We start from the raw sequence: 24501 nt of genomic DNA, 5'->3' as shown, positions 1-24501 counted from the left end.
GGACCCTTCCACCTATCCCTGAGACCTAATTATAATTACTGCAATGACCTTGGACATGGACATTGGGCCAGTTTGATACAGGAGCTTGCACGAGTTTGACTGGTCAACCTTCTGAAAACTAGCAGAGGGTCTGAAAGTAGTCTATAGGTGTCCCAAGGATACAACCTTGAGGGGAAAACTAGCCAAGTTTTAATTATGTATGTTTCCTGATTTAAATGGATTTAATTTGCAGAACATTTGGATCAAACCTTGCATACTGCATGAAAGGAGGGCCGAAATGATTAACATCTTTCTCTATAAAATGGACCCTTTGAAGCATTTCTTTGTCAGTAGCTTGTATCTAAGGTCCAGCATTTCAAGCATTATGCATACTGAGCTTTGCATTTAATAATAACTGGATGGAACAATAATCTGAAAATGACAGAAGAGAAACAGTTTTCCTCACCGCCTGTAAAACCTCTGCTGAGCCACTTGGTAGTAGCTGGCAGAAAACGGCAACATTAACCAAAAGGCTGACAGTCAATGATGGAGCAAGTGATTGCTGCTCAGGTTGTGGTGAAACCAGCGTGTCCAGTGACTGCAGGCGGTCGCTGGGAAGAGGATGAGCTGCGCCTGAGAAAAGAGTGCGTATGTGGTTCCAAGCTTCTTTGGCCTGTGCCTGGTGGGAAAGATGTTTAAAAAGAAAGAAAAAAAGAAAGAAAGAGAGCATGCTCAATTTCAACCAAGTCAGATTTAACGGGTCTCCTGGTGTCTTTCATGTAAAAAAATAAATGACAAACAGACTGCTAATTCAAAAATGAGACAACAAGAAAGCCTAGCAGAGAAGAACGTACAACTGTAGTAGAGGAGATGGTGGAGTCTCCAAGGGTTATGATGGGAGGCGGACAAGCAAGAGACAGAGAGGTAAAACTCAGGCAAAGCTGGCCCAGACACTCACTGAGAAATCAATACTACATCACCCTTTCCACCCAGGCCTCTCATCTATATCTCTCTCCCTCTGTTCACCACTGTCTCACTCACTCCCTCTCAGTTAGGGGTCATCCATAATTAATTCATTAATGTGTTATTCCTCTTTTTGCCCCTCTGTATTGTTTCTGTTGCTTTCAACAACAACAGACCTGCAAATAACAGACTATCCCGATGTTATGTTGTCGAGTTATGCTGAAGCACTTAGCTGCCGCAGTGTTGGTAAAAGAAGAGAAATAGTTGGAACAAACTGGTTTTCAAACAAAGTCTATTTAAGAAGATCCCCGGTTGCCTTCTTAGTTTTAAATGACGGGGCAGAGATATCTGCATCGATCGGTTCAACACTTACTAAGCAATTATTTAAGTGGAAAAATTTGGATTTCATATAACTCGATTAAAATGATTTATGCAAAAAACAAACAAACTCACCAGCTGTGAAGCTCTGTGGTGCCACCTCTTGGTGGGGTAGTGGTAGAATATCAACAGCCACAGGAAGGGATCACCATCTTCAGTCCCAGATGTGGCCAGCAGCTGGACAGCCACCTGTACCCAGTGGGCACACTGAACCAGCAGGAACCAGGCCTCAAACACGTTGTGGTGCCCCCTGCAGGACATTAGGAGAAGCAGCATTTAACAGCAGAAGTAGAACCCTTCTTGAACAGTGGGTATGATTGGGATGTGATGGATGTGATTTTGTTACTGAAAAGACACTGTACCACATGAGAGAACATATATGAACACATACCTCACAGGGTACAATTTCTTTTTTAAAAAAAATGAATAATTTAATAGCAAACACCATCAGTTATACTAAACTAACAGTTTGTAGGATTTAGGGGGAATTGTAACTTAGAAGAAGTATAGGATTCACGATTATGTTTAAATTAGTGTATAATCACTTGTAAGTAGAAGTTTTGTTTTGTTTTGTAAGCTAAAAAAAAATACTCTTCCATCAAGTAGGCCATGTTGTGCCAGCAATGCGTCTACAGGAGCCCAAAGTGGACAGAGCACCAACTGGATATATAGAGAGAGAGTTTTCCTGTGTGGCTTAGCTTCACTCTTGGAAAGGGAGAGGTGACGGAAGAGTATTTAGTTGCTTGCAATCTGCAACCAAACTGCAAGATGCCAATAAATCCTACATGCTGGTCATTTATGCTTAAAAATTCATGACTGATTATGTCAACTAAAATCATTACATTGTAACTGCAGAAGTTTCAGATGCCTCTTGTGACATCTGTTGATTTATCTTCTTATGGCAGCATTTAGTACTTACTACATGATAGCTAAACCACATGCCTGACAGCTGAGAAAAAAAATGAAGGCTACAGAACGTGGCTGAGAACCAAGTAAGTAGAGTTTGTGAGGTGTTTGTCACAAGTTTTTAACAGGGGATACAAACAAGGCATTGCATTGGAACAACCTATGTGCTATAAACAGGTTTTAATATCGATAAATTAAGGTAATTTGGGTGGTCTGGTTCAATTTGTTAATCGCTTGGCACTTAATCTACAACTTAGTCTCAGTTTTTCCGAGGTATTTGTGTGAATATGTACAACTTTTCCCTCTACAAAGCCTTCCCCAAAGTCCTGGTGGAAAATACAACTGCTGACTGTCAGCCTAACAATTTATACCCAGGTTGCTTTCCAAGCATTGAAAAAAAAGTGGCCATAAAGAAGAGAAGATGGTTTGTTTGTTGTTGTTGTTTTAAATACATGCTGTCAAACTGAGATGGCAACTGAGCAAAATTATACTAAAACAATCTGGTGTTCAGTGTGGAGCAGAAAAAAAAACTCTGATAGCAGGCTGTCAACTGACTCATTAGGACTTTATGAATGAACCACAACAACTGAGTCCCTGCCATGGAAATTAGCACACCCCCATTGACAGGATCAATGGAAGATCAAAGCGACTTAAATGCAGATGATGCAGATCTAAGTCATTGTCTGATCTAGTGATGAGCATCATAAACAACACCTCAAACTACTACATTTTGTACAAAACTAGAAAACCTTCGTTCAGCCATCACGAAACGTGATGGGCTCTGCGTAATTAGCAACAAGGTCTGATGTCCTTTGATGTCCAAACCAATCAGCTGATGGTTATGATCTTGAAACGTATCAATATTCTCTGTATTTTCTCATCATTCGTAGACAAGTTCATATTGTGGGCAAGCTGCTTCTCGTTAGATTAATGTTTTATAAAAAATGAGAACCGTAAATCTAAAAGTAAAAAAAGAAATTGAGATTTGGGCAGACAAAGTGGTACAACAGAGCGAACAGAGCTTCACAGCTGCAACAGCAAGAATGACTTCAAGTCAGAAGAGCGATAAGGATCTCGTTCTCAGATTTCCCTAATACCATCATTAGAGCTCTCCTCCTCATCTTCCCTCTCTCCACTTGGCTTCCAAATAGGAACAGCAGCAGCCCTCTGCAGGGCCTTGGCAGCTGCAACTTTGCTTGGAGCAGCACAACACACTACTTTCCCACCGCTGGCTCCGAACAATGTTTTGGGAATTTTGCACTCAACTCCAGAATGAGGCGACAGTGGGGATAATGGGCCCTGTTAAAAACCGCAGCTGAGGGGCATCAAGTCATCCATCTCCATCTCCACGACATCACCTAGTTTATGTTCTTTTAATCAGAAACCCCTATTCTCTTTTTTCATGAATCCCAGACTAAATAGTCTACTTTTCTCTGTTTCGTTATATCTTTTTTCTACTCTATCCACTTCTTCTCCACTCATTTTCCCACTCACTTGTATTCTCCACAGTTCTCTCTTTCCTAAGCTAATAGCCTCTAATGAATGCTTGGAGAAGCTACGCACTCCTCCAGGACCTCTGTACTGTGAGGCAAGGGAAAAATATCTGACTAACCACCCCCTCAACAAGAGCTAATGGAAATAAGAACACCGCACAGGCATTCAGTAGGGTGGTGGAAGCAGGCACACATTAACACATTCTCTCCGCGAGCCATTCTCACTCTAACCTGGTGCTTCTGCCGTCTCCCTCCTCTTCCTCCTCTGTCAGTCTCTGTAATGAGCTGCTCAGCCAGTTCAGGTGATTTCTCCAAGCCCCCTGAGGCATCTCTGCAAGAACAGATTCAGATTTAACGACATAATGATGGCTTGTTGCACAAATAATCGCTTCTTACAATCCACTGATCCAAAGCTAACTATTAAGTCAATCTTGAACTAACCATTCAAAAATAATGAAAAATAAGTTTATTATTATTATTAGAAAAGTTATATTACTGAAATATGTGTGTGGTAAATGTAGCACTACAATAACCCAAGAATCAAAATGTGACTCCAACATTTAATTCCCCATAACACCGCAAACTGCTGCAACCAGCAATTATATTAATTATTGATTCATGTGCCAGCTATTTTCTACATTAACAGGAAAATTATTTGGTCTATTGAAAGTCAAAATACAGCAAAAATGACACAGCAGTTTCACTGAATCCAAAAAGAGATCTTCATAGAATAGTTTTGATATTTATTCCCTTAGTTTGAAATAGACGGATAAGAGGACCAAAACCAATAAATATTTATATACCTTTGATAGCCTCGTTTTAGATTTGTTAAATCTTTAAATCTTCTTATCATATTACCAGAAAAAAAGCATGTTCACATATATTAAAATACATAATATAATTATATTTAGCTAAGATAATAGTTAAGCTTTTCATTAGTAAAATACATAAACAATCCTCCAAATATCTTGCACATTTACGCTCACTGGACACTCTGTTAGGTACACCTTGCTAGTGTCATTCTCTTCATTCTCTGTGTCACAGATACAGCAAGGTGCTGCAAACATCGCTCAGAAACTTTGGTCCATATTGACATGATCGCATCACACAATAGCTGCAGATTTTTCGCTTCAAATCACCGATGGTTCTCTCCTTTTCTACCACATCCCACAGGTGTCATGGTTCGGCTGTGTGGTAGACAGGGAGTGGACCCAGATGCAAGACTCCAGAGACCAAAAGTAATCTCACAAAGGGAGCTTTATTGCTGAGTTCTTTACAGAAACACAAAGAATCACAGGCCTGAGGTGAGGAAAGGAGCAGGAAGGTAACTAATAAATCTAAAGCCCTCAATAACTAAAGTAGAGACACAGATAATACAAGAGGTATCCAACACAAGGATCAGAAAACAAAACTACCGAAATTACAAAAGTAAAAACTCGAGCACACGACTCATGGAAACTGACAAAAGGTGCTCTACTGAATTGAGATTTGGTGACTGTGGAAGAGTACAGTGCACTCACAGTCATGTTTAAAAAAAACAAAACAAAACAACAGTTCACATTACCCTACATTACCCTGTTGGAAGCAGTCATTAGAAGATATCAAGACTCATTAGAGCAGTCAACATTTTTACAGACTTCTGTTATCTAATTTTGGTGAGCCTGTGTGAACTGTACCCTCAGTTTCCTTTTCTTAGCTGACAGGAATGGGAGCCAGTGTGGTCCTCTGCTGCTGTAGCTCATCTGCTTAAAGGTTTGATGTTTTGTGTGTTCACAGATACTTTGGTTGTAAGGAGTGGTTATTTCAGTTACTGTTACTTTCCTATCTGCTCAAAGCAGTCTGGCAATTATCCTCTGACTCCTGGCATCAACAGGCGTTCTCACCCAGAGTTGCTGCTCACTTGGTATTTTCTCTTTTTTGGACCAATTTCTGTAAACTCCGGAGATGGTTGTGTGGGAAAATCTCATTGGAACATTTTCTGAAATCCATATGACAATCCATATGACATCCAGAGTCCCTTAAATCAGCGGTCCCCAACCCCAGGACCGGTACCGGTCCGTGAGTCGTTTGGTACCGGGCCACGAGAGTTGAGGCTCGGGTGTGAAATTTATGGTTTTCAGGGTTTTTAATCGTTTTTAATTGTTATTTTTTAAATTGTTTTTATCCTTAACTCTGTTTCCCTGAGTCTTTTCCCGTGTGTTATCAATAAATCTTCTTTCTTTTGGTACCGGTACTGGTTTTATTTTGTTGTATTTATCTGTGACACCTTAAAGGCCGGTCTATGAAAATATTGTCAGACATAAACCGGTCCATGGTGCAAAAAAGGTTGGGGACTGCTGCCTTAAATCACTTTTCTTCCCCATTCCGATGCTTGGTTTGAACTTCAGCAGGTTGTTTTGACCATTTCTAACTGCATACCAATACCAAGCAGCTGAACAGGTGTACCTGAAAAGTGGCCAATGAGTGTAATTTCAAAGCAGAAATGGCTTAACTGTGATTTCTTTCTTGTGCTTTTCAGGATTCATTTTAACTGCTGTTAAAATAGTTTTTTCACATTGCATTGTAAAAAATAGATTTCCCACCGCAAACCAAATTTTTTCACAGAAACGCAGTCCAAATGACACCTGAGGTTGACAAACAAACGTAAATAAATATTTCAAATACTTGTCAGTGTGATCCAAGTTTTTTCCCAAGGCTGTGTTTTAACAATCCAATGCTAAAATGTAATTCGTGGCTTTTTCAGAGAGGGCACAAATCATAATAAATCCTCAAATCTTCTACTTTTCTCAGTACCATTTCTATTCAGTCCCTGGTGAAAAATTGCCCTTCACCACACACACACACACACACACACACACACACACACACACACACACACACACACAGTAATAATTAACTCTGATTTCTGGCTGGGCTCCAGCGTGTCCCTAAATGGCTCCATTCATGTAAATCATTCCTGCCTACAGGCCAGTCTGGGCACACACTGATAAGCTTACTGCTCCGTTTTGCTCCTGCACTGACCTACTGTGCATCTCTTTAATTGTAAAGATTCCCAAACACAAAAACTGTTAGCACAGTGATACACATCCAGCATAGATAATACGGATCCTTTTTGATAAGACAAATAAAAATGCTTTGTGTGTTTATGTATGATGACCCATATTTTCATTTGTTCATTTTTATAAAAAACAATATGGAAAACAGCTATCCCAATAACACACGCACTGACAACTAACCTCAGTTTCTTTTCAAATCCTCAAATTGCCATATTTCATGTCTGACATAAAAGGCTTCATAGTTATAAACTAACTACTATTGATTAGCAAGAACAAGATGCACAAAAGACCGTTCATTCTGCTGCAGGAAAACTGTTTACACAGTGATAAAGCATAACTAATCACAGTCTTCTTCACAGTGATGGGTTTTGTTCATAGTGTCAGAGTGAAACATCCAAAAGCAGACGATGACGCACACAACATGTGTGTCTGCACACTGACCTGATGGCATCGTCAAGAGGGGAACAAGCAGACTTGAAGGCGACTGTGGGAAGAAGGCTTTCACAGATATGCTTGTCTGAAACAACACAAAGCACATTTTTACCTCAGCTTCATCAATGTAAATCACACTTTCCTTCAACTCATGCATCAGTGTGCTCTGAAAGCCTGAAAAATGGCATTTTGAATGGGAGGCTGTGTAACAGTGATACAGTTGGTGCTAATGTGTAATGTAGCGTGTAATAGGTAGCATTTTGTGCAGGGTGACTACAGCCATTAAAATCGAGGCCACTGTAAATGCACTATGGCACTGCCATCTAGTGGTTAATAGAGGTGAAAAGAAAGGAAACGCTCTACTCACAAAGCTGCATAGCAGATAATACATCATCCCTACATAGTAACACATCTGTTTTCTGCAATGGCTGACATGTAAGTGCCAGATTATTCCTTACAGTCCCACAAACTGTTTGGATGAATGCTCCCCATACAGTGACAGATGACATGTGTGAGCTGAGGGATGAGAGTTTTAGCAAAAGTTGGAAAGTACACACTGACACAGAAGTGTAAGAGCTCACAGTGGTTTCCACATTTATCTGTACAGAGTTATTACCTGCAAACCGATGATGTGAATTCATTGTCTATGATGCAGGGGTGTGAAATGTGCTGTGTTAGGTGTGAGCAGCAGGTTCCCAGCTGGAGTTCAAGTGATAATAAAGTGGAGGATTCATCAAGTAAGTGATTTTTCCTGCAGCTCTAGAGGTAATTGCTTGTCGACTGCTGTGTTTGTGTATAACCCTCAGGTTTAAAAGTACCCTTTCTTTAGTTTCCACGCTAGATAAGAATCACTGGAGAAAATCTGCTCGACACCTACAATCCTGTGAAAGAGAAAGTTTTCACAGTACTCCATACGGTCTGCTGAAAAACTGTGATTCAGTAGCTTGTAGAATCACCTTTAGCAGCAATAAGCTGAAGTGATCATTTTCTGTATGACTTTAACAGGCTCTCACATTGTCATAGAGAAATTTAGTTCTTTTTATGACAATGCTTTAACTGAGTGAAGTTTGTGGCAAATAATTTATGCAAAGCTCTCTTAAGGTCCTGTCACAGTTTGACTGGACTTTGAGCAGCACCTTGACTCTCTTCTTTTCCCTTCCCCATCTAAGCCTTTGTCAAAATGTTTTCAGAAACTAGAGATGAATAGACTGAAATAATCTATTAGTCAAATGACTGTTTGCAGTGCTGCAGGAAACAAACATGTATGCATTTATTGTAGCTGACCTGAGGCTTCAGCAGTGCCAGTTCCCTCAGGAAACACTTGGTAAAGGTTTGGACCAGAGTCTTAACAGACTCATTTCCTTCAGCTTGCTTAAGGACGGACCTGCAAAATACACGTTCAGTAACAGCATATCACTGTAATATTCAGTAAGCACCAGAAATATATACTGACTTTTTACACAAATATACACATTTCAGCCAGAACTCACCTAAAGATGTCATTTACAACCAAGAATATTGAGCAGTGCTGAGCACAAGCTTTAGGCTGAAACACACAAACACAAACTTTTAATACTTCACAAATGCTACAAAAAAACAACAAAAAAAAACAACTATCAATCCAATCCATACAGAAATCCTGTATGTAATCATAAATACCTGCTCCCATTAAACCACTTTCAATGTTTGTCCAGAATACTGACCAGAAGGTGTCACTGTTGAATCACCCAGAAACATTCTGCTTTTAAGCCTCAGTTATCCTTGTTCTCACTCTCTCCCCATTAAACACTCAGTTTACCACTCTGTCAGCCCTTCCTTCATGTACACACAAACACCCCCACACACAATTACTTTCTCATCTCCTCCTTAAATGCACTCATCATGTGTTTTGGATTTAACACATTCTTAAACGCCCCAGCGCAAAAATTTAACAGCTGCACTGTTCATATTTTCTAGTCCCTAATTATCCTCCTCCAACCCAGCACCCATCTTATATAAGGACAAGCACTTCACTATGGGGGAGAAATGGCTTTATTCCTGCAAAATAATGTGCTAGTGGAATGATACAGAAGGGATGCAGATAGGAGTAAGCCTTTTAACTTATTTAATTTACACATAGCCAATTTAGAGCTACCACTTGTGTCAGTATTTTAAAAAATGTAGCACACCGTTCACTGTGAGCTCACTGTTTGAATTAAAACACTAATAGGTTAGAACTTGATTATATAAATAGGGCGCTAAATTGCATTTCCACCAGTTTAGGCAGACTTTTAACCACGCAAAGCGACAAATTATGAGACCAATTACATTCACAGAAATAAACAGCACCGCCAAGTGTTTATGTGGTGTAATTACAACATCGTGTAACAAAGTGATTTTATTCTTAGTTTTAACATGTGGGTTTCTTTTCTCTCCTCTCAGTTCAGAAGACACCATTAACCAGCCTGTTTGCAAGGGTATGAAATCCCATAGAGTTTATGTATAACAGTGTACATCTGCATATTATGTGGGTTGCATGCCAACATGCATGCATGCATGTGAACTGTCATGGTTTCCGCCTTAGTAAAAACAGATGGGACTTTTTTAGCGTCTTCCTCCATACCTTACCACTAACACTTCAAGGAGGGTCAATTACAGCACACAACAAACATTCTGTTTTTGGCAGTCAGACCCAGGAAGTGAGTGTTTATTGTTATTGGGCCTGCGCTTCTCACTGGATCACAGGGGGGTGGGACAAGCCGAAATGAGGAATGTAAGAGTAATTCCATGGTTCCCATTTTTGAATGTAGTCTAAACAAGTGAGCAAAAGAGTTGAGGAGAGACGCAATCCAGTGTGCTTTTATGTCTCACGTTATTTGTATCCCGACAGAATATTACACATTGTATACTCAACATGCACGAAACACGAATCTGAATGTATATATTTGTGTGTAAGGTGATGAAAATCAGAGATCGCACAGCTCTACCAAAAGTGGAGGCACACCTTGTAAAGTACAACCCCTTTAGCAAACAGACATTAACATATACATGAATAATCTGTCCAGGGGTTCCCAAACATACAAACATGCCATTGTAAATCCGGAGCAGAGAAATAAACAGGCAAAAATTACATCCCTTATATACAAAGTTAGTTCAACTGTTTATAAAACTTTCCATCAAAGCAGTCCCCTGCAAACTAAAGAGGAAGAAGCAGGAATCTAACGCACAAGTTAGCAGACACGCACATTTTTGTGCATGCAGTCCCAAGCATGTCCCTATCTAAAACTGAGAAAGTGTGCTTTGCTACCTTGTTATATACACAGCTCAAGTAGACCATCACTCTGTGAAAACAAGAGTGACACAACTGACAAACTTTATCCAAGTTAACTGGAGCAAGATGACAGGTCAAATTTTGTTTCTGTCTTGAGTTTCACTGACATTTATAACTTCCACTCGGAGTGCAATCAAAGGGCTAGGAAAATAGGATGCCATTCATAACGCGCACACAAGTATTTTATTGTTGTGTACAGATGTTTGGCACAAACAATGTGTAAAAAATGTCTGCTTTAGACACACATCCAGATTCGGGTTGGCACTGTTGCATCTAATTTCAGTGTTTTTCCACAGCTTTCTTGAATTGTCTTGTTTCAGTGACACACTTAATTATTATTGTTGTCCTTACATCTCACTGAGGCTTCACTAATTTGGCAAACAAGTTTTAAATGAGGGATAAAAAAGCAGCCTCTGTTGCCCCTCCTCCCAAAAAAAGAACACCACTCACTGCTTTTAATTTGTGAGCACTTTGAAGCAACGAGGACGTCATTTTCATCAACCAGTCATAACAATCTATAAATCAAAATCATCTCTGACTGGACATGATCTTAAGTTATATGAACTTAGGAGTGGCCAAGAACTCGAGCGACAGAGAGCTCCGTACTTACCCGGCACAGTAAAGGCTGTGTAGCACAGGCCAAATGATGTGAGATGGGGTTAAGAGCTTGCCAAATTATGTGAGACCCATGCAGCGCAAAGCCAACTGGTGTTAGCCGGGCAAGAACAGTCCATAAAGAGTCACCAAAAAAAGCAAAGGAATGTTTCCCAGAATTATGCATATTATAATCAGCAAAATTTTGCAGCAAGGCCTATATTAGAAGCAGCTAAAACTGCAGCTTAACACATAAGGAGTGTGCAATGATTTCTCATGCGAGCCCCTGTAATTCAGGGCAGATGAGTCAAAGTTTGTGCATAACAAGCTAATTTAACAACAGCAGTATATCACCAATATGAATAAATGAGGCCAATTCATGCAGCAGTAAAACTGCAGAAAATCTCACAGTACAACAGGACAACATTCTGCACATTTGCTCCAACTCTGTCAACATTAAACAACAATATCCTTAGATACTCGTATTTCATCATAAGTTCGGCTCTTCAGATAAAGCACATATACTTTTTTAAAAACTTTTTGGTACTTCTGTGACTGTCATGAACTACAATAGTATTGCCAAATTGTTGCTATAAAATGTAAATGATGGGGGGAAAAAGATGAGACTTGATCTATAGCCCAGCAGACTAGTCAACAATCGTGTCAGTTACGATTTAGATGTAACTGTTTCAAATGTATTTTAAATCAGCTCCTAATTTTCAAATATTCAAAGTTTACAATATAGCTGATTGTCTGGGTTTCAAACTCAGGCTTTGATAAAGAATCATGGGTATTTTTTGTTGACTTTTTGTACACTGCAGAGTTAAGGTAGAAAATAACTAGAAAACAAACGTTTACCCACCAGCAGTGACTGTGCTACTTGTTGCTCTAGCTTCTGTGGCGTTAACCCTGTAGTTATAACAGACTGCAACAGACTGAGGACTGCTTCTTCCAGGCTGGAGAATCTGTGATACCACAGAGATACCAAGGCCTGCTCCTCCAATGCCAAACCCTGCCTGGGAAAAGAAGTATAACTTACATCACTGGATGTATATTCCCAGCTGTGAATATTGTGTATATTGTAGCTGCATGTATATCACAATCAGATAAAATTCCGGGTTACATTTGGGAAAATCCTTTCTACGTCTCAACTATATGAGCCAAGAAATCGTCCTGTTTGCCTATGTAATGCTCTATAATATACAACAATTAAAATGCTCAATATAGTACAGTAAATACAATGTGATAATGGACTGGGTCATAAAATATTCAGCTTCAAACCCTTAATACTTTACTACCTTGAGTAAGCAGAGGTCAAAGCATTCAGAAAGTCTTCACTGAGAACTTCTGTGACACAAGCCACCGGCCGCTGTAGCAATACGCTAATGAGAGAAGATGCCTCGGGACAAGTGACAATGGGGATGCATGCCTCTGATATATCCACAATCCTGTCACATGAACACCTACATGGAAGATAAGATAGATCTTTATTGTCACTGTTACCAGAACAATGAAACACAGTACTTTACCTCAAGTTAAACATAAACAACTCTGCTATTATCATAGAAAAGACAGAAATCCATCCAGGCTCAAGTTTTATTTTCAGTCCTCTTTTCCACACATCCTATTATTTAAAAATTCACAGTGTGTTGGATTCAAATGTGATTTTAAGTGCACACATAACTATACTAACCATTCTACAAACTAATAATAACAACTTTGACAAAAGCTATCTATTAGTGTCCTCTAGAGTGGCAGCAGTCAGTCAAAGAGTTAGCTAATATGATGTTAAATGACTGATTACATCACCATCCCTGGCTCTAAACTGTGAGGATTCATTATTTTTTCTGCTGTATATAAATGCTAATAAATACTTTTATTAGCCTTTATTAAAGATAGTTTATATAAAACCTTCTTGAAACTATGATGATTAATTGTTTCACCATTTTACAACATTTTTGTTAAAAAACAAAACAACCCACTGATGAAATATGAACGGCACTTATCCAGCTGGTCTACATATTTTATTAATTTATTTTGCACATTTACCTCTGACTGTTAAATAATGTGCAGCTTTTTCCAACGTTTTCCTGCAGCAGCGCCACCTTCTGAAAAGCCGGTCAAAGCACAGTTTACATATAAAGCATGTTAAATTCAATATCTTTGTATGTAATGAATGATACCAACAGAAACAAAGCAATAATACCTTTCTCAAGACTTTAAGGTGGTACTCTTTAGCTGGTACACCCGTACACTTCATTAACGCTTGTGCTGCAGTGTCATCTTCTTCTGTGGAAAGCTGACGCAATACTTTCTGTGGAAGGCCAGAAAACACAATGTGAAGAAAAATATATGTACTGTATGCATACAGCCATGTGGAAAAGAAACACCCTTATGGCTTCTATAGGAATTAAGAGCGCAAGTAGCAATCAGGTGCTGCTAATAAAAGTTTGGTTTGGTGGTCTGCACCACTCAGATGTGTGTTTACAGAATCTTCTCGGGAACGGACATCCTTGCCAATCCACTGCTCAATACTCCGGAAAATTCCCAAAAGTGTAAGAGTTCAAGCTCAGGCTCTACTAGCCTTAGTTAGAATGTAAATGTTAAAGCTAGTGACAGCACAATCACAAAAAGCCTGAACAAGCATGGCTGGTTTAGAACTGTTACCAGAAGAAAGCCTTATGTCTCTAAAAAGACAGCGCCATTTAGGTTTGCAAAATTTCATCTGAACAAACCGCAAGCCATCTGGAACAATGTCCTTTTATGAGACAAAAAATACAGATGTTAACAAAAAACATCACATTTCAGCCTAAATCTGTTATATTAACTGTGAAATACAGTGATGGACAGGTGGTGATCTGGGCTTGTTTTGCAGCCACAGAACCTGGGCACCTTGCATCAAGTCAACCATGAATTCCCCCTGTAGTATTCAAGAATCACAGGCTGCTGTACAACAGCTAAAGCTTGGCCCAAACTGGGTAAGGAAACAAGATGGAACAAGATGATGAGACAAAACACTTGAAACAAATGTACAACAGAATGGCTGAAAAAGAAAAGAATCAAGGTTTTGCAGTGGCCCAGTCAAAGCCCAGACCTCAATCCAATTGAAATGCAATGGTGGGATCTTATGAGAGCTGTGCATACACAAATGCCCATAAACCTCAATGAATTAAAGAAATGCTGTAAAGAAGAGTGGGTCAAAATTCTTCCACAATGATGTGAGAGACTGATAAAGTCCTAGAGAAATGATTACTTCAAGATTTTGCTGGTAAAGCTTGTTCTGCAAGCTCATGAATCAAAGGGTGTACTTAGTTTTTCACAGGACTGCAGAGTCCAGTGATTTTTTTTTCTTTTGACTGTATGTGCATCACAATATAACAAGACTTTGATACAATTTTCCAAACCCTAAGATCCATAGCATCAAAGCTAATTAGTTACTGGAATATAGGATGACTCTACTGGCATCACATCATTTGAAACACATGAGTGGAGAAAAGGTATTCCAGTAAGTGAGACTGTATGGACAGCATATGAGCAACTTCAGAGATGAACATTCCGTCTTACAGAGGGCCTTGGTGTTTTACGAGAATTTTTTAAAAGGGGCCTCATCATACACTGATAAACTAGACTAATAAACTCAGCTGATTCTGGTCTTCAAAAAAATGCTGGTCGTAATCAAGGAACAACAGGAGGGAACACAATGCTCATAGTGTAAGGCACAATGCTACATGAGTAACTCTCAAACCGCTTTCAATACAGCAAAACTGCTAAGATGTACGATTTCTCAAAATATTTAATAAATATGTCACAGCAGAAGAAGAGTTGAGACATATTGCCTTGTTTTTACTTTCAGTGTTGGCATTTAAAAACCAAAAGTGATGCCACACAGCATTCAGTGGTCTCGTGAATGATATGCTGAATTTTTGACAAAAATATTCTTCAGAATTCCTTCAGAAGTGCTTGAAAACCCAAAGATCCATAACATGAAATTAGAGATTGATTTAAACTTTAGAAATCCCCTCAACTCAACCACAGATTTGACATACTGTTGCAAGCTGGAAAGTGAGATCCAGCAGAAACAGCCAAAGCCTCACATCTTCACTAGACATTTCTTTTTAGAGCTGCAGTAAAAACAGAGAAACATCTACACCACAAAGAAACAATCCCCTAAAACTACAAACAGTGTGCGCTTAACAATAGATAAGGAGAAAAGGAGACTTTGAAGCACAATTTATAAAGAACAGAACTCAAGTGAAGCAGAAAAACAGAAACCAATGTAGGGATGCTGCAGCGTTGTTGGTGAGGATGTGTGGTTTCTTTGGCCAAGCCCTACAACACGCTAAGATACTTACCCTCCACATAGTTGCAAAAAACAACCCAATAACTACCATCTGAGAGCCCTCAAACTCTGCACATTGAGTACATAAAAAAACCCGATCAATCTTATCCCACCCTTGGTAAGGAGGCACAGTGAGGCTGGGGAATGAGAGGGAAGGGAGGCTGGTTAGAAGAAATATCAGAGGGACACTGGAATGCACTGCGATGGCTGCAGTTTAAAAGTCATAAGCAACTAAGTTGGCTTTGGGGACATTGACTGCCATTGCTGCCATAGAAATTATCCCTCCATAAATCTAAAATTAAAACAGAGGATGTAGAAAAATGCACAACGCAAAGGCTTGGGTTGTTTTTGATGGGTGTCTGTTAACAATTACTAAGCCATGACTGAATTCTCCCAAAACCAAAGAAAGACTGAAGTATAACCTCAGATGGTCAAAACAGCAAAGACAAAAAAAGAAGATGAAATGAAGGATAAGAGTGCAAAAAAGGCTCATTATAGAAAATAATAAAGAGAGAAGCAACTGCCCTCAAACCTGGCACAAAGACAGCTACAGGAAAGAAGCAAGAGCAATTTAAGTTTTCCACCAAAATGGCCAAATGTGTCACTTTTGACCCCATAAACCTTGTGTATATAGACATTTTAAGACATTGATTTTTGAAAGAAAATCATTTGTGTCATGTAGCCAACTCAGACTGAAAATAAAAGTTTTACAAGAAACACCCCTTTTAAAATCAGCAACTTTTCAATGCACTGCTTCTTTTTTAGACTGAGCTCCCCTTTTGTTGACACATTTTCATTTCCTATTATAGCATAAATCATGACCAAACAAAAGTGTTAGCAAGTAGACAAAATAACATGAATTATATTCCTTTATTCTAAATTTTAACTTTTGACTTCAAGGGAAAACTATGACAAAGTGCTTTTGGTAATTCATTGTAATTATAAATCCACCAACCCTTCCGCTTCATCCCAAATGTGCTTTATTGGACTGAGATTGGGATATAATGGAGGCCATTTGAGTTCAGTACACTCAGTCATGTTCAAGAAGACAGAATTTCTAAACAAAAATTGAGACTCATCAGACCAGGCAATGTTTTTCCAATCTTCTACTGTTCAGTTTTGATAAGCCAGTGTGAACTGCAGCCTGTGTTTCCTGCTCGTAGCTAAAAGGAGTGGCACCCGGTGCGGTCTTCTGCTGCTGTAGCTAATCTGCTTCAAGGTTTGATGTGTTGTGCGTTTAGAGATGCTCTTCTGACCACATTGGTTTTAAGAAGTGGTGAGTTGCTGTTGCCTTCCTACTGGATTGAAGCAGACTGGTTATTTTCCTCTGACCTCTGGCATCAACAAGATACCTGTCCCTAGTGTTTTTTTCTCTAAACCCTACAGATGGGTGTGCAGGGAAGTTCCAGATGATTAGCAGTGTCTAAAATACTGAAACCAGCCCATCAGACTTCAAGAGCCCCATTTCCATTAGTAACTCCTCGGATTGACTCACCATGGATCGCCAAGGTTTTCAGGGTTTTCCATTAGGTTACCTGCTTGGCTGTTGTTCCAAGCGATCCGAGCAGGCACTAAAATGTGACGTTGTCACACTGCATGCCACCGATTGCCATGCTATGCAGCACTGCTATGACAACGACAACGTACATTAGGTGGTACTCAATTAAAATAGAAAATTGGTCAAACCGAGTAGATACTAATGGAAAAGAGGCTTTAAATCAACCTTTCTTCCCTTTTCTGACACTGAATTTGAACTTCAGCAGGTGGTCTACATGCCTAAAGCAACTGAGTTGATATGTGATTAACTGTTGAGATATTTCTGTTAATAAGTAGCTGAATGGGTGTACCTAATAAAGTGTCAGGTGCATATACATTTTACATGCCCAGTATTCTTGCAAGCTCTACTCATAGTTATTTCTATTAATTCTATAATTATTAATTCTGACATGAGAATGCTTGTGTCTGTTGGTGGCCATTTAAAAGTCACAGTCTTTAACGCTTAGATATGTTGTTTGTGTATCAAGTAGAAAACAAACAAGCGATGAAACGATGAAAAACTCTTCCTCATAAATAAAAGGAAGAAATGGAAAAGAGAATCTCAGTCAATCGGGGCAATGACACCCAAAAAGAATCAGATAAAGGAAAGTCAAAGGGAGACAAAGCTACTTTCATCTTCAAATAAAAACACATAAAAGGAGCCAGTGTTAGCCAATAATAAGAAATATGTTTTAAAAGTGAAGTAGCCACTGTGGCTCCAGGGCCAAGCTGTGGTTCACTCTGTTTGAGTCACTAAAGATAGGCATCAAAGATTAAGATATCAAACGGTTCATCTTCTGTCCCTCTAATATTATACTCTCATGCTCTGCTTATCTGTCATCTCCTCAAAGCTCATGCCATGGTAGTGCAGCACTGTGTGGTCTCTCTGCAAGTACAGGATGTCGAGAAACAGACCAATTGAGTTAATGACTATCTGACATAGCCTACAGCTATAACAGGAATTCTTCAAACCCAGTCAGAACACTCAGATGTGGGGAAAAGAGGCAGACAGGGAGGGGTGAGGCAAAGACACATGGGAGAAAAGGCTGAGTACTCTTAAGTACTACCATTTTTTTAATAATAAAAAAATATAAATATATGGTTACTAACATTACACACAGTAGCAGGCAGGCAAAACACACATATTCGTGCAAATACTCAAATGTGCATGCACAAACATGCACAAAAAATAATTAAATAAAAAAAAAATTAGGTGCCACTTAGCACCAGAAACTCTTATTAGCTTATTACAGAGGCAGCAAGAAAACAATGTTGGGGAGCAAGATCAGACAGGGCTAACAGAAAACAGGCTGCTTTCTGCATTCCAGGACAGTCAGCCCAACACAACACAGACACGGGGAGAGACACGGAGACAGACCATCTCTGGCCTAAAACCATACATCTGCCCTGTTCTCCCAGATGGGCCGAGTTGCGGTGAAAAGGTTTTTTTGTTCTTCCCGTTCTTCCCGTCTTTTGCGGTAAATGGAAGCTGCTTTTGAGGACAAGAGAAGGACAATGAGGAGCAGCTACAGAGGTGGTTATGTTATGTTATTGTACTTTCAAGTGCTGCACAGTACACAATACATGTGCACCATTTTTTTAGAAATGACCTCAGTGAACCCAGCACTGGCTGTCAGTGCAGCTACTACCAAACCATCATGAACAAGCATTACATTACTTTAAAAATACAATGGAAAAGCTGGAAAAACTAACCAATTTGTCTCTAGATTAATTTATGGTTTTATTTACAGTATGGTAAAAAATCTGTAGCCACCCCTAATTTATATTACTTTACTAGGAAAGACTTTTTTATGACTCATATGCCAGTAATAAGTGGCTTAACAAACAAAAAATGTTGCTCTGAAAATGGTCAGGTAAAAAGACTGGACTATACGCAGGTTATGTCCAAAGAGAAACTTTGAAAAGCCTTCATAAAGCCTGAGAGCTACGTCTCAAGAAGATCTGGCTCACTGGAAGCAAAACATAATAAATGAGGGGTGGCTCAAGACATTTGCACAGGTTTGTAAGCACATAATGACACCGTGTTTTGTTAAATTAACATTAAACACCAAAAGATATTCAATTCACCATTACAGAAGATTAAAAAAAAACACATAAAAATGGATCCAGTGATTAATTGAAATACATTCAGTTAAAGCTTTCAGCCCAATTCTGTCGACTTATTGATTAATCAAAAATACTTTCAGACCAATACAACTGTTGTAACTGTAACTGAGCAGTCTATCCATTTTATTAACCCCTTATCTAAACTGGCTCAAAGTCATGGGGGAGCTGGGGCCTACTCCAGCTGTCATCAGGCTAGAGATGAGCTACACCCAGGACAGGTCATCTCTCCTATCTAATCATAAACAAGTCTTATTGTTATTTGAGAAAGTAATATTAATCTTCATATCTTAGTATAGTTCACGTACACCTATGTACACAACCATGATGCACACATGCACTCTGCTTCTCCTCTTGCAGGTCAAAGACCATCTGGCAAAATTTAAAGTTTACTTCCAAGACACTGTTCCAATTAACAGGATGTTTTATTAGATGAGAAATTAATCCAAGGAATACTAACACACAGATAATCTGGCAAAAATGTGAATGTTCCACATTGTTTATCATAAGCCATCTGTGTGAACCCTCTCAAAGTTGAACACCACAGAATCTTTTCTTCCCTCTGTTCCCGTTCCCTCCTTTGTATGTGCGCCCTGAGAACACACAGTTAGCAGGATCCGCTAACTATAATATGAAGGCTGATCCTCCTCTGGTGACAAGAGGCAGTAAAACAGTCCATTTTGATTTGCTTTCAAAATATGTTTTACAGTTTGGGGCACAAAAGCTTAGGCAAACAGAGATCCAATCTACGACATTCATCATCCATGTCCAATTGGAGAGGAAAGAGAGAGCTGGCCATGAAACTCCTATTAAAAGTATATTAGACTGAAAATCTCTTCAGCAGCCCGAAGGCAGTCAAAGAGAGATTCTTTTATGAGTATTTGCTAAAAGAATGATCTGTAACAGCCAAATAATCCGTATGTCAACTCGGTCCAGAACGAATTAGAACATGAATAGCAAACAGACCAGGTTTTAATATGATGGCAATAGGAAGGAAAATGTCTAAATGTTATAAAAGGCATAAAAACAACTAGTAAAATATCAGAATTTTATAGTTCCTTTCTTCTATTTTTTTTTACCAGGATTCCTTTTTTGTGATAGATATCTACTCACAGTAGAGCTATAACACATATAGTACATGCCACAAGTTTCTATATTAAGTCAACTTGTGAAGTGAACCTGAGAATTTTGGCTTCAGACACGAATTACATCTTCACTGCATATTCAAGTGAAACCATCATTTTGTGTAATATATTTTGTGTCTTTTCTGACATTCTCACAATAAAATATATCAGGTCACCAGGTCTTAGTGAATATGCTGCAATTATCACTGATAATCACTAAACTTATATGACATAAACAGTCACAGATATACTGAAAAAAGTACTGAGCCATCTTCAAAATATATCAAAAGTCAGACCAACTTTTATTAGTAGCCTGAATAAGCCATTGATAGAGATTTAAAATGCTAAGTGCGTACCCGTATCCACTGGTTGGCTTTTTTCTCCACAGCATTGCTTGGACGCTCTGAGTACAGTCCCCAAAGACACCCAAGCAGCAGCCCTCTGCTTGTATCTGCAAAAAAATACACCACCACATAACGCATTATACACCATGCGAGAATGATTACCATCATTATTACTTTAGTCTGTTTTGGGGATGTGAAACCCACTAGCAACTGAGTGCAAGTTGTCCAGAAGCTCCACTCACCACACACGGTGACATAAGGATTCCAGCACAGCCGACCCAAAAGCTGGCCTAAGAAGGGCAGCCTCTTCATGGTTTCTGTTGTTGAGCTCTTAGAGGCAGAAAGAGGGAGAGAAAAAAAAAAGACTTTATACTGTACGTGTTTTTAATTTTCAATACTCTCTTACTTCTGGGAAGGTACATGCAGAAATATGTTTCTAATAGGATAGAAATATGACACAAATGGAAGAAGGGCAACAAAGGAAATATCTTTTCATTGTTTCACTGTATTACAGATGTTTGCACCTCGTCACCCGTTTCATTTATCCTTTTAACCTTGCAACACTTTGTCATAACATTAAACATTAGAAGAATCTTATAATCACAATCCTTCCTAATTAGAACTGAGCTGAGTAACAGACACATCAACAGCTGTACAGTATACTGCTCACGCATCACCTTGTTTCCTTTGTTTTGGCCATGTCACAACTCCTTCCATAGACTCAACAGTGATAGATACAGAAAACAGAACAGTGCAAAACGGGGCTCTGGTCAAGGGTGCAATACCTGTAAGGGTTTAAGTACTCATGTGTGTGCTTGTTTATCCAGCTCAGAATAACAGACCATGTGATATATTTCACCTCACAGCCAATTAAAACATCCAGAGATGTTTGGAGCAACAGCAGATGCTGCTTTTGAACTGGAATGACTTTTACACTTGACTTCTTATAACTTTAATATATATCCATTTTCATTTAATGGAACATCAAAAAACACTGCCCATACCCTCATATGAACAATAATAAAGCAGAGCTTGTCCCAGTACTTATCTTTTAAGGCCAGAACTAGTTTTACAACTTCTACAAATGGCTCTTTAACAATATCCAGACTTAACTTATAGTTTAGCAAAAAAGAAATATATCTGTCACAAATTTAATTCATTCTAGTTTTACCTTTGCTAACCAAAGGCAGAATTTTCATTCAAACTGGAGACTGAGGCTTTGAGCTTAGATTTGGAAAAGAAAAATACATATAAATAAACAGGTGCACGCTCCTTTTGTTGTTTTAACTTATTATTTTATGGGTTTGCTACATCAACATGATTGCCCGCACTGCGACATGCAGAAAACAGATCAAAGAGATGACGCATGACTTAAATTTACAAGCATGTCTGCACATGTGAGCAGGAATCATGTTTATGTGCATGTGCAAAATTTCTTATTATTCATCCCATATTAACAGACTATATCATACATTTAACCTCTGGGCTAATTTAACTCTACAGCAAGTCTTTACAGCAGAAAAATCCCACACAGTGATTCTGACATATGCCAGATGTTATTGAAGCAGCGTGCTGTTGCCTAATCAAAGACAATTGCTCTTACTTCACTCCCAAGTAGGGCTGAAATAATTTGTTTATTGGAGAAGCTGAATGACAAACAATTAATCTGGAAAACAGATCAACAGGCAGTTAGAGAGGTTTACTGTGGTTCTGTTCAAATCTAAAACTGAGTAAAAATGTGTGTGGAAATGCAATAGACAATGCAGTGTTTGCTCACTGGTTCAAACAGAAGTACAGATGATGGTAGACACAAGATGCTCTCAAGAAATTCTACTTTCTGTTTTTTGTATGACTTTAGTTTCCAGCTTTTACAGGGAAAAAGACAATTGGAACAAAGTGATTATTGTTCCAATTGTCCAATTAACAATTACCCGCTTTTTTGTTTTGTCTTGTGATATAAATCCGGCCCAAGTTCACTTTGCGGTAGGTTGTTGCATGTGAGGTTTACATAACTTTTTCTCTGGTGAATTATTTTTAGAGTTCAAAGAAATCCACTGTCAAAAATCTGTTTATTCTAAAGTCATTGACTAACCTTGTAGAGCAAAGTCTCCTATTGAACATGCCTGGGACATGCCGGGTCAATGTGTGCATCAGATACAGCCACAACTAGGGTTATGCCATATCACACTGTCCGAAAATAAATGGTAAATGGTAAATGGCCTGTACTTGTATAGCGCTTTACTTAGTCCCTAAGGGCCCCAAAGCGCTTTACACTACATTCAGTCATTCACTCATTCACACAAACATTCACACACTGGTGTGAATGTGTACAAATGTTTACATGACTAAAAAAGTGTGATATTACGATATCAATAATTCAATTCAATTGTATTTATAGCACCAAATCAAAACAATGGCCGCCTCAAGGGGACAAGAGACATGCTGTGGATTATTAAGCAGAAGAAGAAGAAGAAGGTTTACATTTCTTAGTGTACAAAACAACATGAAAAAAAAAACAGCCATGTCTGAAAGTGAGAGCCGAGTGTCAGCCTCCAATGAATTAAGTTAATAGGGAGCTACTTTGACATCTTCCAACAAACAGCAATGCTTTGCGAGGAGGGGGAAAAAGCAGCTGGTGATATACAACCCAAAAGAAAACAAACAGGAACAAAAAACTATCTTGGTATTTTAAGAAAAACAAATCTGCACATTTAAAAAACACACCACCCTGTTTTGTTTTTTTGTTTGTTTTTTTAATCAACAGCACATAAGAGCAGTTACTAATACTGCTGCATATTATTTTACAGTGAACAGTAATCAGTAAAAAAAGAGAAAATGAACGTTTGTTTCGAAGCCATTATGCATCAATAGTGCTCTTTCCACCAGAATCAATCAAAAAACAAATGCAGAAGTTTCAAAGCAGGTGGGGGGAGGAAAAAAATAAGGCAGCATCAGGCTGATGCGTTTAAAAGGATCACCAGACTGTCAAGGCAACCAAGTTGACTCATTCAAGGGGATGAGATCAACATTAATGGGAAGCATGATGATAATAGGCCAATCAGAGTTTCTATAAAACCCCAACTATGCCTAACAAAACCAGCAACGCAGTGTGAAACTCAGCCTCTCACACACACTTAGCCTTACCATCAGCTAAACAACCCATGGCAAATGTTGTCTGTGGGCATATACATGAGCCTTTGCATGCTGCTGGTGCAACTAAAAAGGAATGCTCATTTACAATAGAAACAGTACCATACTCTGTGACTGCACTGACTGAATTCCCACAAGAATAAGCCATCGCGAACAAAGTAATTATCTAAGACTACCAAAGCAAGAATCAGCATCAAAGCCTTGTCAACCATGTCCCTAATCGTGAATTGGGTTTGCATCCATGTGTCTTGTTTTGATTAGGGACAGACATCTCAGACAGAAGTGACTGATTATGTACAAGCGAAGCAGCCAATGGGACAAGTTTATAGAGAAGTGAGGTAACACTTTTGTCCCTGACATCATTGATCCACAGTCGCAATAGCCTTGACAATAAATACCAAAGTTGCTATGTTGATCACATAAATATACACTCACCAGGCACTTTAATAAGTTCACCTTGCTAGAACCAGATTGAACCTGTTTATGCATTCAGAACTCCCTTATGAGACTCAGCAAGGTGTTTCAGAGATTGAACATGATAGCATATAGCTATTAACGCAGATTTTTTTTGGCTACACATTCATAATGCAAGTCTCCCCGTTTCCAAAGGTGCTCCATTAAATTGAGATATGGTAACTGTAGAGACTATTTGAGTGCAATAAACTCATCATCATCTTCAAGAAACCAGGTTGAGGTGATTTGAGCTTTTTTAAAATCAGGCTGGAAAGCACCCTTCAAAGGATGGGTACATTGTGGCCATAAAGGGATGGACA

The 24501-nt window shown here is 38.9% G+C and overlaps 1 protein-coding gene across 1 annotated transcript in view; it reads right to left on the bottom strand.

Moving 5' to 3' along the window:
• The window catches only part of fancc (FA complementation group C), a 35317-nt gene that overhangs the window by 5774 nt on the left and 5042 nt on the right, over nt 1–24501 (bottom strand). The window contains exons 3-14 of the mRNA XM_085181199.1: nt 20821–20908; nt 20591–20685; nt 13318–13425; nt 13161–13219; nt 12410–12574; nt 11974–12127; nt 8698–8753; nt 8492–8591; nt 7217–7292; nt 3951–4050; nt 1396–1570; nt 446–658 (exon numbers count right to left, since the gene is read on the bottom strand). Of these exons, the coding sequence (XP_085037325.1) occupies nt 446–658; nt 1396–1570; nt 3951–4050; nt 7217–7292; nt 8492–8591; nt 8698–8753; nt 11974–12127; nt 12410–12574; nt 13161–13219; nt 13318–13425; nt 20591–20685; nt 20821–20908 (1389 nt within the window). The remainder of the gene's footprint in view (nt 1–445; nt 659–1395; nt 1571–3950; nt 4051–7216; nt 7293–8491; nt 8592–8697; nt 8754–11973; nt 12128–12409; nt 12575–13160; nt 13220–13317; nt 13426–20590; nt 20686–20820; nt 20909–24501) is intronic.

This window comes from Neolamprologus multifasciatus, chromosome 12 (assembly GCF_963576455.1).
Source record: "Neolamprologus multifasciatus chromosome 12, fNeoMul1.2, whole genome shotgun sequence".
Classification (NCBI taxonomy): domain Eukaryota; kingdom Metazoa; phylum Chordata; class Actinopteri; order Cichliformes; family Cichlidae; genus Neolamprologus; species Neolamprologus multifasciatus.
The sequence above is the reverse complement of the archived record's forward strand: the minus strand, read 5'-3'. Positions and strand labels throughout refer to the sequence as shown.